Here is a 16,172-nt window from a genome sequence, read left to right on the forward strand (position 1 = left end):
GTGACGTCACACCTACTATGGCACCTTCTTCTCTCCGATTTCCCTCACACCTTCCTCCCTTTCCTTAGGCCGCGGTTCAAGTGTCCACAAAAGAAATGTAACAGATACTGCACCTTTCTTCTCCTGTGAACAAAGTATTGTAATTAACTACTTAATTAACCTATTGGCCCCATTATTCTTTCGCGCACCACATTACGTCACAATCTATAGATTGATATCACTCATTAACCTCTACCACTTCTCAATTACAACTTTTAGCTGCTGACACGATTTTCCGGAAACGTTCTGCGGATAGAAATGTGTGAACATAGCGAAGTTCAAAAGTCCGCGGCATGATATAATAATGTCTTTCTGCTTCGAAATCAAGGCTAGTCTCGAGGGGAGCGCGCTTCCCCTCGACGCCAGTCGTTAAGAAATGCCCATACCCTCGACATCAGCGGTGAAGGAGCACGCATCCCTATGGTCTAGCCGCCATAGCATCCCCTCGAGACCGGCTTCGCTCAAAACAAACCTGTTTTGAATCTATCCGCCTTTTGAGAGCGCACAGCTTTATGCTAGTGTCTCCTCCCAGCGTTGAGAAGTGGAACAATATAGAACTGTGTTCCGACAAGTCAACATGGAGGACGCCACATCCCAGGCTTTGCGTTCAGGGTGGAGGCAACCTCGCCGACGTCGCCATATTGAGGCACAAGGGATCCATCGCGCTAGCTTACGTAACGGCGTCGTTCTTGATTTCGGCTCTTCAGAGTACTTGAGTTGAATTGACTTTTTCATCAATATCCCATTGCGAGTAATTTCACTCTTAATAGCAATTTTAACACCCAATTGTCAAATACGTAATTGTGCGACTTAATTTTACGGCCTCAAGCGGCCGAACTTGCGCGGCTGTGGGATTGGAATACCTGTTAATATTTACGATCCTTTCGCCGGCATGTTCTGCTGTCCTGTGCGGGTAGAAAAAATCTTATTGTTTTTCGCATGGTCTTTTTTTTTGTATCCGTCGTTTTGCTGTTGGATTCGCTTTCGTCGCGCGGGCTGTTTCTCTTTGTTGCGCTCTTAGAAACTGATACCGGTCTGCTTTCTAATCTTTCGAAGCGAAACTCTGAGTTGGTCTGCCGTATATTGCGTAGAAGGAGCAATTACATCTGCTTACACAGTCAGACGATGGTATATACTAATGATTCATGAATTTCAGTATGCGAACGTTCATACTTGCGTTGCCATAGCGCCTTTTGTTTTCTCAGTGCAAGCGAAAACCGACCTATTTAGTTGTTGATAGAATAAATGATTACGCAAATGTTTCACTGGTCTCGTTTTTCTTATAGGTACCCATTCGACGGGAGTCCGTGAATTCGCTCGCATGCAGAGTTCGCTTGCACCCTGGATATGCGCACCGGTTGCTCGACTGTGATTCCTCTGTTATATTGTATTTAAGGCGATCTCTACTGTTTATTAAACTATGCTTGTGAACCTACACTAAAGGTGAATTTCAGGTCATCATAAAAAAAAATATATTTTCTGAAAATTCTGAATCCGAAATCGACTTTAAAAAACACTCATTGTAAAGAAAAGCAATCAGAAAAGGTTTAGTTGAAAAAGCCTAATTATTTTTACTATGCTTGAATTACATTTTTAGCCGAGTGGATTGGATGTTGAACAGTGAGGCTGTTGTAAAAAAAAATAAAAACGCTAGACACTTAAAGGTTGAACTTTATTGCTGCTGCAGACAAGTATGTAACGAAGCCTATCAACCTTATATATAGCAGGCAGTAAAGAGAACAAAACTGAAGACGATGCGAATTTGAAAAAGCGCAGCTTATTCATCCAGGTGATGCATAGTAATTGAAAAAACAAAACAGCTGAAACGACGCGTTCACAACGAAAAGAAGCACACCGGACGCCGCTGTAAACACCACTGAAACTGTCTTTGTCTCGAAATTTTATTTTGTGTTTCCAGCGCCGCCTCTGTACTTCGCTTATGAACGCGTCGTTTCCGCTGGATGGTTTTTCTCGTACACTGAAAACAATTTTTCTAATGTTGAGTGCAGTCAAACAAGAAAAAAAAAATGCAAACTGTAATATAAATTACCGAGCCAGAAAGAAATATAAACCCCGAATTGTGGGAAAAACGTAAAGCAAAAATTCTGATATTCGCAGTGTGAAGTAGCATTCGCCACAAAAAATGAAAAAAAAATCATGTCAATTCACGAAATAGCGAGCAAGAAAGACTGGTAAAGATGATGTATAGAGTGTGGTATAACGATTAAAACCAAGCATTCTACACCAAGCTGAGTGCAGTCAAACAAGAAAAAAAATGCAAACTGTAATATAAATTACCGAGCCAGAAAGAAATATAAACCCCGAATTGTGGGAAAAACGTAAAGCAAAAATTCTGATATTCGCAGTGTGAAGTAGCATTCGCCACAGTCTAGCTGCCATAATGGTCGTCAGAAAGATCAGGCTCGCTCAGCTAACCTCTGCAGCAACAGCTATGGCGGGGTTGCTGTCTTCCTCTCCAGCAGGTGTACACTTGGCAGGCCGTCTCGCAGGGAATTCAGTCGCCTTTTGTTGAGATGAATAAGTAATAAAAAAAAATGTTATTGTTTCGAATCACTGGAAATTGAAGAAATAATGCTCTTCAGTAGAAGTATTACATATAAAGTAAACGAGCACGGTCAAAGCTTACAACTTTAACTGGCGGCGTCCATCCTGTCAATTTCTCTCGAACTCGTCCTCATCAAAGTGGTGCTAAGGAAATATAAAATGCCAAAAGTAAATACAGAAGATAATTTAGAGTGATACGAGGAAATACTTTAAAGAAAGTTATCCAAAGTGCTGAAAAGAACGTTTTCATAAAAAGGATGCTGCAGATTAGCGAGCCTCGCATGTTAATAAACATATTCGCAGACTACGACAGATAGCGATTCAGAAAATTCAGGAAACGTTTGAGTAACATAGTGCGTGTTGACAGCGTGTTTATATGTGGCACATCATGCTTGGGTATTTAACTCCGCAATATATTAGGAAGCATGGTCGGGAATGAAGAGCGCATTTATTATTTGCAAAGATTTTGCCGCAAACATAACATTGGCTACATCGCATGCGATTACAATGCTGCAATATATACCAAGGAAATAAGCTAGGAGCCTTGATTGAGATCCGCGAGACATCGCTGCAAAAAAGCATCTTCGCTCGACTCTGCATCAGCCAAGACACTACGCGCGTAGAAAAACAATGTTCAAAACGAAATGTAGGTGAAAACTGTCTTGGAACTTACTGCCCCGGTATATAAATTTACAGATCCTTTCCATCGATTCCCCTTCTATCTTCCCTTTGAGCCCCAGGAGAAATTAAAACAACCTAGACTACGGGTTCACCCAGCGCATATAACCACGCACAAACGCTCGTAATGCTCGCTCAGCGAATCTGACGAGCTCGTAAGTCACGTGGTCTAACATTCAAACAAGTACAGGGTCTTGAATATTTGGGGGCTGGATTTAAAAAATTCTTTTGCAAAATCTACTACCCCATTCGAGCTGAAATAACGTTCACAAAGTCGCAAAATATAGTATACGTTATCTGATAAGTGATTCAACATCGGCACTTGCCTTAATTTTCCGAAATCGAGAAAAAACTGCTCTCGGTGGAGCGCACAATTTTCGCAGAAGCGAGTCGAAAAGATATTTTGACATGATGCGGCATCTGTCGAGCAGTGAGACAAGCTCCATCCCGGCCGTTGGCGCGCTTGCCTTGCTGCCCGACAGATGACGCACCATGTCAAAATAGCTTTTCGACTCTCTTCAGCGAAAATTGTGCACGCTTCCGAGAGCAGTTTTTTCTCGATTTCGGAAAATATAGGCAAGTATCGATGTTGAATCACTTATCAGATAACGTAGACGATATTTTGCTACTTTGGGAACGTTATTTCAGCTCGAATGAGGTAGTAGATTTTGCATAGGAATTTTTTAAATCCCAGCTCCCAAATATTCAAGACCCTGTACAACCGCCAGCGAGTCATCTGCCGCCTCGAACAACGCAAGGCAAGCTCAGCTGCTTCCACCGCACAACTGCGACCGCTTCGAGCACCCGCCGTGATTCAACATGGCGCCGAAGCGCGAAAGAGGCGGCATGGGGCCGGTCAAAGGATGCCACCACCCTGAACAGCGGCGGTGACAACGAGGCACCCTAGGTTTTCTGTTAAATGCCATTGGGACTGCAGGTGCGTTTCTTTGACGGTGGGTATATAGTATGCTACACCTGGGAGGTATAGTGTGCGATCTTTGGCGCAGACCATTGATGGAGGGGTCTGATTTGGCAATGAAAAGCGTAAAATGAGTCGAGATTTAGAGAAGGGCACCCGCGTTGCTTATTATTCGAAGAAAACACGAGCAGTGCTGGCTTCTGAAATTTATTTCCGGAGTTGTTTCCCGTGTCATGGCGTCGGGAGATGTGAATTCCATAGAGAAAAGTGAGACAGTGAGGTGCGCATTCACAAAAGGTGGAAAGATAGGTAAGTCTGACACAAGCGCGGCGGGCATCAGCCTAACAGCGCCGGCGCATGTGCGGATTATGGTGGACGAAGCAATTGAGAGTGAGCTGGCTTTGAGGTTTGTAGCAAGGCCTGCACATGGAACGCCCTAACTGCTTAAGATTCGACAACGGTTAGTCGGTAACTGGTGAACTTTTCCTTTTGCGTGTTTTGAGGATAGCATTATAGGATGCTGTGTTACCAAATTCTTATATAGATTTTTGTGCTAATCAGTATCATTATTCGCTTTAGTTTGTAAACATAACCTCGTTTTTTTGTTCCTAATCCGGAATCATTAATATACAACCTTTAATGATAGCAGTCTTCCTTGGCTCTTTAGAAATTACGACAGAGACTTGACAAGACGAGAGTTCATGCCCTTGGTAATGAACAAATGCGGCCGTTGCTCGCTGGAACAAATGTGACCTGTACTTGGCGCTCCGTTGGTAGCCCATAGAGATTAAGCTTATTCAGTGCATATAAACAAAGCAGAACTGCAAATTTGTTCGCTTCATTCGGCTGGCAAAAGCAAAAATCCTACAGCCCACCAATTCCTTTTTAATACAAAATACGCTGGCCATTTTGCGCAAAGCGCGTTGTACCTTTGAAAAGAACAAATTCACCTTTACAGCGCACTTGACCACTAGACAGTCGGCACCACTGTGTTAAGATGTATGCAAAGAAAGACCGTTAAAGACCGTCCTAGCTCAGTATTCTAACATTTGAAAATCGCTATTGATGCGTTAGGGCGTGTAATGCGAAAACTTTAGGTAAATTTTCATTCCAGTCGAGCTATAAGGCGCTGGAAACAATTTTGAACGCGGTGTTCTTCGACCAAGAAATATCGCTTCGAATTTTTATTCACATTTTTTATTTTAGTTAAGTTTCCAACTCGCTAATACCTTCCGATTGCAGGACTTTATCGAACGTTGAAAATATCCTTTATGATATTTATTTCGTTTCAATGTGGTACTGAACAAATAATACCAATAATTAACGGACTGAAAATCTATTCGAGGCATATGCAGCCCAGGCAGAACGTATCTCACTTTGTGACAGAAGAGTTACATATTTCAACGAGCAGAATTCGTTTCTATGATTTTGCTCATTAACAATTCAATGTTATCATGGATTGAAAATCTTTACAGCTTACGCTATATCAGCTAATTGCTTTTCATAGATGTGTTCTAATGCAGTGCCGTACTCATCCGCGCGGATGCGTGCTTTCCTTAATTCAAGTCTGCGTGCTCTGGGTCGCAAATGCCTTCTCGGATTACAGCACCCGTTTTAGGAGGAGACTAGAGATCAGTTGCACAGCGGTTGCTGCTGCCGCCTCAACTGAAGATGCACTGGAGATGCGGTGAGGCACAATAGAAGCTTCCAGCACGTAGCTTTAGAAGCACAGCTTAATGAAAGCCAAAGTTGATCATATTTGGTGTGCCTGTGAAGCTCAATTCGGAATTGCACTACGCTAGCTGGGGTCGATGTTGGTGTGGGCTGCAATCTGATTCCTTGGAACCTCAGAAAGCAGGAGGACAAATTGTTGTACACTGTTCAAGTGTCCACAAATGTTGTGACAGATACTTTGCCTTTCTTATAAACCTACACTGAATTTCAGTGTGGCTGGTCCAATAATACCTTCATACGCTCGATCAACTCGAGAGATTTAATGCGTTTTTTCACGACTACCATTGGCCTACAAGGAGCCAGAGGAAAAAGTATGGCTATATTTAAATTGTACCTTCCTTCCCCAAAATATGCAATTCCTTGGCATATAACCTTGTCGACCACCTTGGTATTGCAGCACAAAGATGTGACCACCCCACCGGGGTGGCGCAGTGGTTACGGCGCTCGACTACTGTTCCCAAGGATGCGGGATCGAATTCCGGCGTCGGCGGCCGCTTTTCCATGGAGGTGGAAAGCAAGGCGTTCGTGTGCTGTGCGATGTCAGGGCGCGTTAAAAAACCCCAGGTGGTCTAAATTTCCGGAGTCCTCCACTACGGCGTCTCTCATAGCCTGAGTCGCTTTCGGACGTTAAACCCCACAAACCAAACCAAACCAACAAAGGTATGACCTTCACCCTTTGGCCATTGGGGGACTTTTGTAGGGGAGGGGAGGAAGCACGTGAATGATCACATTTTTGACGTCCCATCGCGCCATCCCGCTATAGGACAGCCATGACGTCAATCAATGAGCTTAAAATCAATGGGCAGCCAGGCTATTTCCGTAGCCAGCCATGGACGCTAGTGCCGATGAGGTTGCGCTTCAGCATCCTGTCGATGCAATTTAAATCGGGCTACGAAAGAGTTCGACAAAGCACTAGCATGCTGGGAAGCTTTCCCTGAAAACCACGTTCATGCTAACCCCTGTTAATTTGTTGGCACTATATGTTCTGAATAACCTCGTTTCGATAACATTCGATTCAGAAAATGACCAAAACAGAAAGTGTACATCGGTAAGAACAAAAGAAAATATATATGACATATATCCTAGAGAATAAATACATCGCAAATCAGTATTAACACAGAGAAAAAACTTTCGCTGTTCGCGCTAAAAATATACACAATTTTGAATGGCAATGTATGTACATGGAGGTATTGCATTATATTAAGGCACCAAGGTGGGTTAAAAACCCCGCCACGTCCAACCGACACGGGAACAAAAGGGCAAGACCATTTGCGAAGGAATTCGAAAGGCTCACCCGAGGATCCGGGGGCCTACGCGGCGTTAGCTTTGGTCGTGCAAGCAATCTCAGGTTTGGGTGGACCAGCTTGTCAAACGCAACGTCACCACTGCTGGCCGTTCTGTCTGGCAGTGTACCAGGAGTCGAACTCGGCAACGTTTCTGATACAGTGCCTTCCACAGAGTCTATTCTCCTTTCCTTTAGCCGAATCAGCTGGCTGGGAACCCGACCTCGGCGGCTGCGTTTCGGTGGAGGCGAAACTATAGTGCCTAGACTATAGCGAAACGAAGAGGCGTCGTGTGCTGTGCGATGTCAGCGCACGTTAAAGATCCCCAGGTGGTCTAAATTACACCGTAGCCCTCCACTACGGCTCCTCTTTCTCTCTTTCCACTTTCACTCTGATCTGCCTCCCTTCCCTTAAAGCGCGGTTGCGGTGTCCACAGAAATCAAGTGAGACAGTTCCGTGCCTTTCCCTTCCTATAAATAAATCAGTTTTTTTTTGGCAGATGGGGTCGGCACTCTAGGCTTCTTAGGTGTAAGCGGAGGAAACGCACTTGCCGGTGTATTCGAGTAGGAATGCGCACCGAGCATATCACTCTCGGGTGGCCCTCACTACAGCATCGGCAGGGCAGGGCACAACCGTCACCTTGGTGATAGTGGACACGACAGCGTCCACAAATTTCGCAGTGCACTGCACCGAAATCGGTCCTAGGAGCCACATCGCAAGTAAACACGCAGCATTCCTCTGTTGTCGAAGGTTGCGCGAAGACCAGAGACGCGTAGGTAGTTCGGGACTGGTGACGTAGCAGACATCTCCATCCGCACATACCGCGTCCCAATCAGAACACCTTCTTTACGGGAGCGCATCTGGCCCGCAGTGACGGACAGAACTTTGCCATGATGGCTGAGGACCCGGACGAGCATTTCGTTGGTAATGTAAGACAGCATGAAAAGGGAGGCCACGGTAGTCCCTTCAGGCCCTATTAACGTGACTGATTGTAGCTTCACTGATTTATTTATTTATAGGGAAGGAAAGGCAGGGTAACTGCCTCACTTGTTTTCTGTGGACACTGTAAGCGCGCCGTAAGGGAAGGGAGGAAGGTGGGAGTGAAAGTGGAAAGAGAGAAAGGGGAGCCGTAGTGGAGGGCAGCGGAGTAATTTCGACCACCTGGGGATCTTTAACCTGACCTCGCACAGCACACGGACACCTCTTAGTTTCGCCTCCATCGAAACGCAGCCGCCGAGGTCGTGCTCGAACCCGGGTACTCCGGCACAGTAGTCGGGCGTCTTACCACTGCACCACCACTGCACTGGCAACCATGACACGGACAACGCAACGTCGGAGAGGGGGAAATAGAGAGAGAGGGCTTACGACGAATCATGACACGGCGTCGGTGAAATGCAAGGTTTGGTTGGACGGCGTTGCAAGCGGCGTCTAAAGTATCCGACAAATGAATGGCGCGCGGCAGGGGGGACGCCGATAGACCGGTGCCGCCGCGTCGGAAACATTTTTTGTGTGCTTTAGTTTCGAACCGCCCAACGTTATGGCGTCTCCACAATACTGGGTTGCCACAACTGCCGCTTGCTAAACCTGATAGTGAATAGGGTCTATACGTCCGCTGCCGATGACGAGGCAGCCAGCGTCAAGGACAGAGACATGGAGGACATGCTCTTCACTGTCCATTGAAAAGTCTGGGCGCCTATATGATGGACGCAGTATGCTTCGAGTAAACCCACAACTGAGGCCGCCGCGTCGGCGACGGTCTCGGGACTGGTCCCCACAGTGGCGACTATGTCAAAGAACAGAGTCTTCGAAGCACTCCACGGCATTGATGACGCAATATTAACGAAATAAAGGAACGCCCCTGGCGTGAAACACGCTGGGATGCCCGCTAAGTTTCAACCTTCAGCGTCTGAAAAGCGCTCACATCGAGACAGCCACCACAACCCACAAATTCGGTATGCACCTTTAGCAACACCAACAACCGACCAGAATAAATTGCGGAAAATCGATACGAATATAGAGTGCATCTGCTTGAAGTAGCGCTCTGAAACTGCGGTCGCCGCCCACTCAATGAAGCGCGATCTTTATTTTCTTGGCTGTGCTCTTGAAGCCGGTCTACATAAATATTAATTATTCGCTCTACATTAAAACGGAAGACAAAAAGTGTTATTCAATACTGGCAGTGTGACTATTTGCTCGCAATAGGAATCGTTTTACACAACACAAATTCTTAGCTGGAAGAAATGTTAGGACAGCTGCGTTGCGTAAACCCTAATTAAGAGCTGCAGCCCCGAAGTGTTTAATTCGGTACTGGACTGCATTTATCCAGTAGAGCAGAAGGATGAGTGAGAAATAAAAATAAAAACAGCAAAATGGTTTAGCCTGTTGCAAGGCTTAATATGCTGTTGTAGAAGGTTGGGCGAATAATTAAAGCTGGAAATATCGCATCGCAATTACACTACTTGATATTCATAAAATTGATAAATATAAAATAACTTTGATTTAAAATATGACCTTCTTCAATTCCTTAGTGTAAAACAAGCTTGTAAATATGTCAGGCCCATTACGTCTCTGAATTCCTCTCGATGTTGTGAAATGTGTGTGCTCTGTAACAGAGCTGATATTCGTAGTCATCTTTTAAGCGCACTTCGTTATGAACAAATGGACAATATAATAATTAATTGTTTCTCAGGAAAGGGAAGGTGCAATATCCATCAGTCAGAAGAATTGTCATATTAGGCATTCCTCCTTAGAACATATGCGTTACCTTTTACTAGTGACGTCGTGGTAGTTAGAAGCTGAGAGCATATCCGTGCATACAATTGTGTCAGCATGAAAAGTGTAAGAAATACTAATGCACATTTGCTCTCAGATTAGTTTTTTTTAGGAAACATGGGAAAATGGTATATTCAATATTGTAACTCGAGAAACATAATAGCGCTGGTGCACACAAACTCGCCGAGTGACCTAATTCCTGCTATACCTTCACAATTCCGCATGCTTTTTCGCTGTAAATTAAACGCCTTCCATATTCGTAGTCTGGTCATAGCTGTCTCCTGTATGCGGAGACGTTTTATCTCTCGAAACCTACTCACACTTCTAAACCGCTACCATTATTAGGCGGAAACCTCGCGTATGAATTATATTAGGTGAAGCATAGGGTATGAGGTAGGGTAAGTGTTAGCGCCTTCGAAACCACAGCAAATATTACGCTATGACTGAAAAAAATTGCTAGAAATTGTAACGATAGATCTAGGTGTCTCGACAAGCCTTCTACACCGCTTTTACAGCAGAGTTTTTACACGCAGTGCCCTCTATATGAGTATTAAAGGCACTACAAAGCAACTCGCATGCTTGGCTTGCAATATAGGTGACTTGCTAGGTCGTGCTGCAGTGAACATTGAAGCAAAATAATAGACCTCTAGACGCATCAGGGAGCCCGCAATCACATTCAAAATTTGACGAGATCTCTCCTTCGAATTATGCTCTCGCTCGTTCTCTTATGTGCATTGCTACTGCGTATTAATTTTAATAAATATATAATGGTCCGCTTCCTGCAGACGTCATGCTTTATCATAAGTAGTAGGTAATCAAAATTTGTAATATTACCATTTAATTCATACAGACGAAAGTTACGTGTACGTAGCTCATGACATTGGTTTTTTAAAGATATCTGTTTTGCACTACCGGTTTCCCTCGGGCTTCCGGCCATTGGCCTGCGGAATAGTTTTTGGTTTTGCTAGAAACGGTGGCCCCGCAAGAGAGTAAACGGCCGAAGAGACGAAGAAAGCGGGCTGTTCCGACCAGCAGTTATCACACCCAGCACTCCTCCTTCTCTGTTGGGTAACGATGTGCGTGCGCACTTTTCGCCGGGTGACCTAGCGCGCGCGTGCTTCTGGACACACTGAACTTTGTCGTCCGCTAATGTCGTTTGATTAGGTGCGCTGAAGTGCACGAAACGACCAACACCACACGTTAAAAACGCGTAAATCGCTAGACAAGTAGCTACCTGGAGTGACGCGCTACCGCGGCCGACATGACGCGCATTGAAAAAACACACGCCTTAGTTTGCTGGACCGCTCGGCTCTCTCAAGCTCGGGACGCTTCAGGGGGTACATTCCTCCGTCGGCGGTAACAAGCACAAGTACGCTTGTAAAAGCTTTTCGGCGTAAAAAGCGCTTAATTAGTTGCGCAGAAGCGCTCGAAACACAACCCCCAGGTTAAACACACGCACCGTCTTTGCCAAAAGTAACCAGGCTGCGAGTTTCGCTTCTAGGTCGGGTAGCAGAGAATTCGTACCACTTCTGAAGCTGTAAATATGTGCAAAGTAAAGACGAGATCCTGCCCTCATTTATTAACAAGTTGTGATCCTCTGGGAAGCCATGTTGGCTTTAAAATTCAAGTGAGAAGCAAAACATGCAGCCTGGTTATTTTTGGCAAAGACGGTACATCGCTGGACAAGTCAGCTAGCTCAACACTCATCCTTCGATGGCAACAAGCAAAGATTCGATTAGAAAAGCTTTCCGGCAAAAAAAGCCTTAGTTATATGCACACAGCCACGCGAAACAACGCACACTACAGGTGAAAACACGTAAATCGCTGGACAATTCAGCTAGATGGAGCGGCACGCTACCGCGGGTGACATGACGCCCATTGAAACACAATTCGCCTTGAATCGCTGAACCGCTCGGCTCTTTGATGCTCTCGCCGCACTGGGGGTAATAGATGCTTATGGGAACAACCCGCCGGGTGTGTCTCTTTTATCGCCTCTTCTATCGTTTTCTTTCTTGTGGAGCCACCGTTCCTATCAAACCCAAATATGCACCCTGGTTAGAACCCGACTGCCGTTGGTTGCCTTTCGATGAAGGCTGAATGAAGAGTTGTCCGTGTGCTGTGCGACGTCAGCGCACGTTAACGTGGCACCCTTGTTGCACGTCGTTTCCTTTTTCGGAAGTCTTTAGCGAGCATTTCAAATGTCCGGGCGTGGTCGAAATTACTCCGCACATCTTCACTAGGTCACCCCTTTCCGGCCTCTCCTTTTCACTCCCAGATTCTTTTTCCTGTCGACTAGTTGCTAAGCCAACAGCTAAGAAAATGCTACCACACAGGCACAACACCAGCAAGAAGACAATGGCGTTGACCCTTGAGAAACAGTACGAGAAAAAACCACAAGCAGCGCACGTCAATGCAGATAAGCACAAAAAAGAACGAACCTACATTGCATGTATGGCTTCTCCAAAATCAGCCTTCATTATTGTCATAACCCTTCATGCTCGCTCTATACGCGAGGCATAGGAAGTAGCTATCGTATTGGCCATCGTGGATCCCCGCGCCAAAACTATTCTAAGCGACTCGAGATGCGGCATTCAAAATGTCGCCAAAAACACATAAGCACATTCGCAAAGCGATTTCTGCACAACCTAATTCTCGATTACATCAATCTCGTATGAGATCCGGCTCACGCATGATATCTCCAGAAAAGGTTTCTATCGCCTAGCCGAGGTTTAACCGACCGGGGGACGGAAGATGTATCAGGAATGGATGCGCCTGCCGATGTGCCGGGCTCACAGGCGGAGATTAAAACCTTTGTCGCGAGCTAACACGCACGTACCCCGCTCCTCATCCCGACTTGGACCGGCTTCAAGCTACGACATTAGGACGCTTACAAACGCTATTCTCAGCCCCTAGAGATTGTATTTCATTAAAAAGGCCTTGATTGCCAGAACTGCGGTGACGGGACGCACGCCACCTAAGACCTATTGGAATGCGCCAGCTATCCCCTCCAACCAGTCTTGCCAGCTGCCTCGGCGGAGGAATGCGACAAGCTGTTGGCCAGTTTAAGAAAAAATGCAACTGGCGCTCATCACTCGAGCTCAAGATGTCGCCCCCAACTGGAGGCCCACTGGACTCTCCCCAGCCCCATATAATTAATTGCTTGCTTTTGTGGCAAAAGGGTGCTTCCACCTCCCCCATGGTACGGTCAGGTGTCCACAGAAAATATCCGACAGGTACTGCGCCTTCCCTTTCCTGTTAACCGGATATTGATTACGTATAGGTGTCGGCGAATTTGTGAGGTCCATTGAAAAGTAAAATGCACCATCATCTTCCTGTAACCTTAGTACAAGGGTTCGAACTCGCTCCTCCGCGGAGGCACAGCAGTTAAGATGATCGATTACTATTCCGCAGTATCGGGTTCAAACTGGACCACCAGCATTTCGTTTCGATGCCGGCGAAACAAAGAGGCACCCATGTGCTGTGCGATGTCAGAACACGTTAAAGATGCTCAGGTGGTCGAAATTACTTTGACGCCCTCCAATACGGCTCCTCTTTCCACTTTCACTCCCACTTTCCTCCCTCCCCTTACGGCGCGGTTCAGGTGTCCACAGATAAAGCGCAGATACGACGCCTTTTCGCTCCTGTCAACCAATTTAAAAAAGTTGAAATGAAAACGCCAAAGAATAAAAGGCGGTGTTGCGGGGAATCGCTACAATGCACAGCTTTCTCTCAGTGACTAGGTTAAAGCCATGCTTGAACACTTAAACTCTTTTTGTTTGTGCTGCGGAGAACGTTTTCTGGTCAATATCTGCTATGTCTGCTCTCGCCATGCTTAATGCAAGAAAGGCTTGGGCATAAAAGTTTTAAATTTGCAATATATTTGACAAGTGGTTACGGTGCTCGACGACTGTTCCCAACGACACGGGATCGAATCCTGGCCTCGGCAGCCGCTTTTCGATGGAGGCGAAAAGCAAGGTGCCAGTGTGCTGTGCGATGTCAGTGCACGTTAAAGAACCCCAGGTGCACGAAATTTCCGGAGTACTCCACTACGGCGTCTCTCATAGCCTGTGTTGCTTTGGGACGTTAAACCCCACAAAAAAAACCAAGCCAAACCAACACCAATCGAAAGCAGGCCAACCAGTATAACCCTGAGAAAAACAATAATAATCGAATAAGGTACACTTATTTAGATGATTAAATATCTATCAGATATTGCAAGCGGAAGTTATCTAATGTATTAAACAATATAAATATATATACCATTGCACAATATGTAAAATAATCAATTTCTGACATTATAGTAACTTTCGCCTAACGAGTTGTTTTGTGGTAAATCCAAACATTCTATTCTTCTTTACTTGTGGGTTTTAAAGAAGTGTTCGTCGTCATGTAACGACTCGTAAAGAAGAAAACTGCGATATTTTGTAGATATCGAAAGGGCAAGGGCCTCATTACCTACGAATTTTTAAATCATGAGTGTATTGGGCCAATGGCTTGGCTTTATGTTTGAAGCAATCAAAACGCGGAATATTTAGAGTTTAGCATTTGGCATAATTGCTTATGAGCCAATTACGTGGGTGGTTGGGTATATAGTCCGCTCGGGACTTAATAGGTTGACGCCGCTGCCCGAGCTCTGGTGATCATGTTTCTTTGTGCCTCAAGGTAGGAGCTGAACAGGGCCACCTCCAAAACCGGGCAAGAAATTTTCGATCGAGAATCTGCGGCCCATCTCCCTTAAGTCTTGTATCGGAAGGCTAATAAAACATGTCGTCCTTAACCGACTGCACAATTACGCGGAAGACCGCGACTTACTTCCTCCAACAATGATTGGCTTTGAGGCAAACTTGTCCAGGCAGGACGTGATGCTGCAGCTTAAGAAGGACGTGCTGGACCCTCCATGTGAAACTGGGATGAAGGCGGTACTTGGGCTTGACCTGAGCAATGCCTTCGACAACGTCTCGCATGAGGCAATCCTTGCGAATCTCTGTAAATTGGACCCTGGTGAACGGATATTTAATTATGTCCGATCATTCCAATTCGAGCGGAAAGCAGAGCTCACTCTAGGTAGCCTTAAATCGAATCCTGCCACCGAATTTTTATCTCTTGTAGGCCGTCATTGCTCCCACCTCCACTTCGGGGGTGGACGACGGCTGTTGCGACGCGCGTCTTTCTCGCCTTCTTTTTTTCTTTCTTGTCTGTTTTCTCTTCTGTCCGCATGAGCGGAGGTGGCTCAACTACCGGGCAAGTAGCAAGCCCGTGTGCTTTCTTTTCCTTCTTTCTACCAGTCGCAGCAACTCTCTTCCTTTACGGCGCGGGTCAGGTGTCCAAAGAACAAGTGTGACAGATTCTGCGCCGTTTCCTGCGAACCAATTATTATTATTGTTTTTTAGGCTATGGCTGATGGCACAGGTGAGGCACGCTGCGAGTTTAACACAATTATGAGTAGACGTAGCTTACGGATAGATTACCATAAAGATGTTCTCTAAACGCCGTAATTGTAGCAGGAGATATACGGGTGTAGCGAACTATGACGCGAAAAGTTAGGGCAAAAACAGGACTAGAGATGGAGAGAAATCCCGCTAGACATACGCGAATACGAATCTACTTCCTTTTTCTGAAATAAACATTGTCTCATTTCGTGTAAGTAGCGAAATGTATTGTGGCGTTTTCTTCAATTGAAATAAACATTTATTAAGGCGCCTGATTTGTTCAATACTTGCATATAATTCGAGCTCATGTTAATGCTATTAAAAATGTAATCTAATTCAAAAATTTGGCTACAGAAAATATAAATATTCAGCCACATTGTTTGGAATGTTTTTTCTAGAAGAAAGGCAGTAAATTACACAAAATTGTAATTGGAATTGTTGAAAGTCTGCTTTCCTGATAGTTTTCCACGATGTAGTGCCTAGAGGCTTCTCTAGATAGAAGCAATCATACTTCGCGCAGTTCAGAAGAAATAACGTTTACGGGTGCACATTAGTATACCTCTTGGCAGTAATGGGAAATTATCGAGAGTTCTGACACTCTGCCTGCCTGACTTGCCCTGCACTGCGTAATCGCAGTTTGACGGCACTTAGCCAGATGGCGTAGGGGCATGGCGGATTTACTTAGGTTAAATGATAGAATAGTGCAGATAGAATTTCGTAAGTGTGACGATGCTCAGTGAACAATGCGAAAGT

The 16,172-nt window shown here is 45.4% G+C and overlaps 1 protein-coding gene across 5 annotated transcripts in view; it reads right to left on the reverse strand.

Moving 5' to 3' along the window:
- LOC146174106 (uncharacterized) overlaps positions 1-16,172 on the reverse strand; it is a 56,741-nt gene that overhangs the window by 32,470 nt on the left and 8,099 nt on the right. For 3 of the 5 annotated variants that reach the window (XM_084583244.1, XM_084583242.1, XM_084583243.1), the window contains exon 2: positions 2,476-2,562. The exons of the other annotated variants lie outside the window; for them this stretch is intronic. In XM_084583244.1, coding sequence (XP_084439370.1) covers positions 2,476-2,562 — 87 coding nt within the window. The remainder of the gene's footprint in view (positions 1-2,475; positions 2,563-16,172) is intronic. 5 annotated transcript variants of the gene reach the window in all.

The sequence above is a fragment of the Amblyomma maculatum genome, chromosome 11, assembly GCF_055883805.1.
Source record: "Amblyomma maculatum isolate TAMU_Amacu chromosome 11, ASM5588380v1, whole genome shotgun sequence".
NCBI classification, from domain to species: domain Eukaryota; kingdom Metazoa; phylum Arthropoda; class Arachnida; order Ixodida; family Ixodidae; genus Amblyomma; species Amblyomma maculatum.